The sequence below is a fragment of the Penaeus monodon genome, chromosome 33 (assembly GCF_015228065.2).
Source record: "Penaeus monodon isolate SGIC_2016 chromosome 33, NSTDA_Pmon_1, whole genome shotgun sequence".
Taxonomy (NCBI): domain Eukaryota; kingdom Metazoa; phylum Arthropoda; class Malacostraca; order Decapoda; family Penaeidae; genus Penaeus; species Penaeus monodon.
In genome coordinates this window covers 31914717-31915888 of record NC_051418.1, presented here as the reverse complement: position 1 = coordinate 31915888, position 1172 = coordinate 31914717, and the positions used below count along the sequence as shown (strand labels likewise).

Below are 1172 nucleotides of genomic sequence, written 5' to 3'. Positions count from 1 at the left end.
CATGAAATCATCAATCCACTTTCTTTATCTTTATCAACTTCATATGTGTTTTCTATCAAAGATTACATAATACTACTAAATTATGCAAGAATATTCTCGAAGATAAAGTTCATCACAGTGACTAGCACATTTTCCTCTAACAAAGAAAGATCAACCTGTATGACGTATCCTTAATATAATGTTGTACTTCTGCAAATTAGTGTACGATACGTGATAGTGATGCTACTGAAGCAAGTGACTCTCCCTTTACTTTAACGAGTCCTTACAACAACGTGGTTTTCAGTCTGTTACAAAGGAAAATGTGCCAATTTCGTAAATGCGCATAACGTCCACAGGGGAAAAAAAAAGTGTCAACGACGCCACTCAACAACGTGACACTCCTTCCTAAAAGTTCTTTCTTTGTCTGTCTTGTCTAACGCAGTTTGATTATTTATATTTAGATTTAGACAAAAGCCCTGTTCAACCGAAGCAGACAACTTGACATTTCCCGCAAACAATTCCTCAGTAATGTGTTTCATGACTCCGAAAGTGTAAAAGAACATTATATATGTGTAGCCGTTCCCCGTCCAAACGCTGCCAAGGCCACAGTCACCTTGCACGGTGCCGAAAACTTCAAAGTCGAGAGCCAGGAGGTCGGATGCGGCGGCCATGACTGTTGTTGTTGCATCATCAGCTGACTGTCGTCTGCTATACAAACCGTCCGAGCATTGGCCAGCTGCTCTCTCCATTAGCCAATGAAAACACGCCTATTTTCTCTCTCGACCAATCGCAGTGCGCTAAAGGAACGTGTTGTCATTGGCTTACTTCTCAGTTCATCGACCAATCGCGAGTGAGCTTGAAAAGTGATTCTCGGATCCACCATTTCCTCAAGAAGGGAAAGAGGAAAATTAGAGTAATAATACTAATCGGAATCTCAATGTCGTCCATGACGTCATGGTTTACCTCCCAAGCCTTGCTTGTGTTTTTCTATGATACCAATTGCAGTAACATAAGCCACATCGTATTCTGTGTAATGTGAGAATACAAATCTTGCTTTGCCATATTTATCGTTTTTTTTTCGAACAAAAGGAAGATCAACCTAAGAAAGTCTCAGTAGCCGTGAAAACGCATAATTACATAAAAATATTTTTTTAATTCCGCGAGCTTGACTACATCACTTGCCATTACTGATG

At 40.0% G+C, this 1172-nt stretch overlaps 1 protein-coding gene across 3 annotated transcripts in view; it reads right to left on the bottom strand.

Annotated features, from left to right (window-relative positions):
* The window catches only part of LOC119594390 (acylphosphatase-2-like), an 11772-nt gene extending 11029 nt beyond the window's left edge, over positions 1 to 743 (bottom strand). For all 3 annotated transcript variants that reach the window (XM_037943452.1, XM_037943453.1, XM_037943451.1), the window contains exon 1: positions 593 to 743. In XM_037943452.1, the coding sequence (XP_037799380.1) occupies positions 593 to 728 (136 nt within the window). In that variant the 5' untranslated portion in view covers positions 729 to 743. The remainder of the gene's footprint in view (positions 1 to 592) is intronic.
* Positions 744 to 1172: the final 429 nt, after the last annotated feature.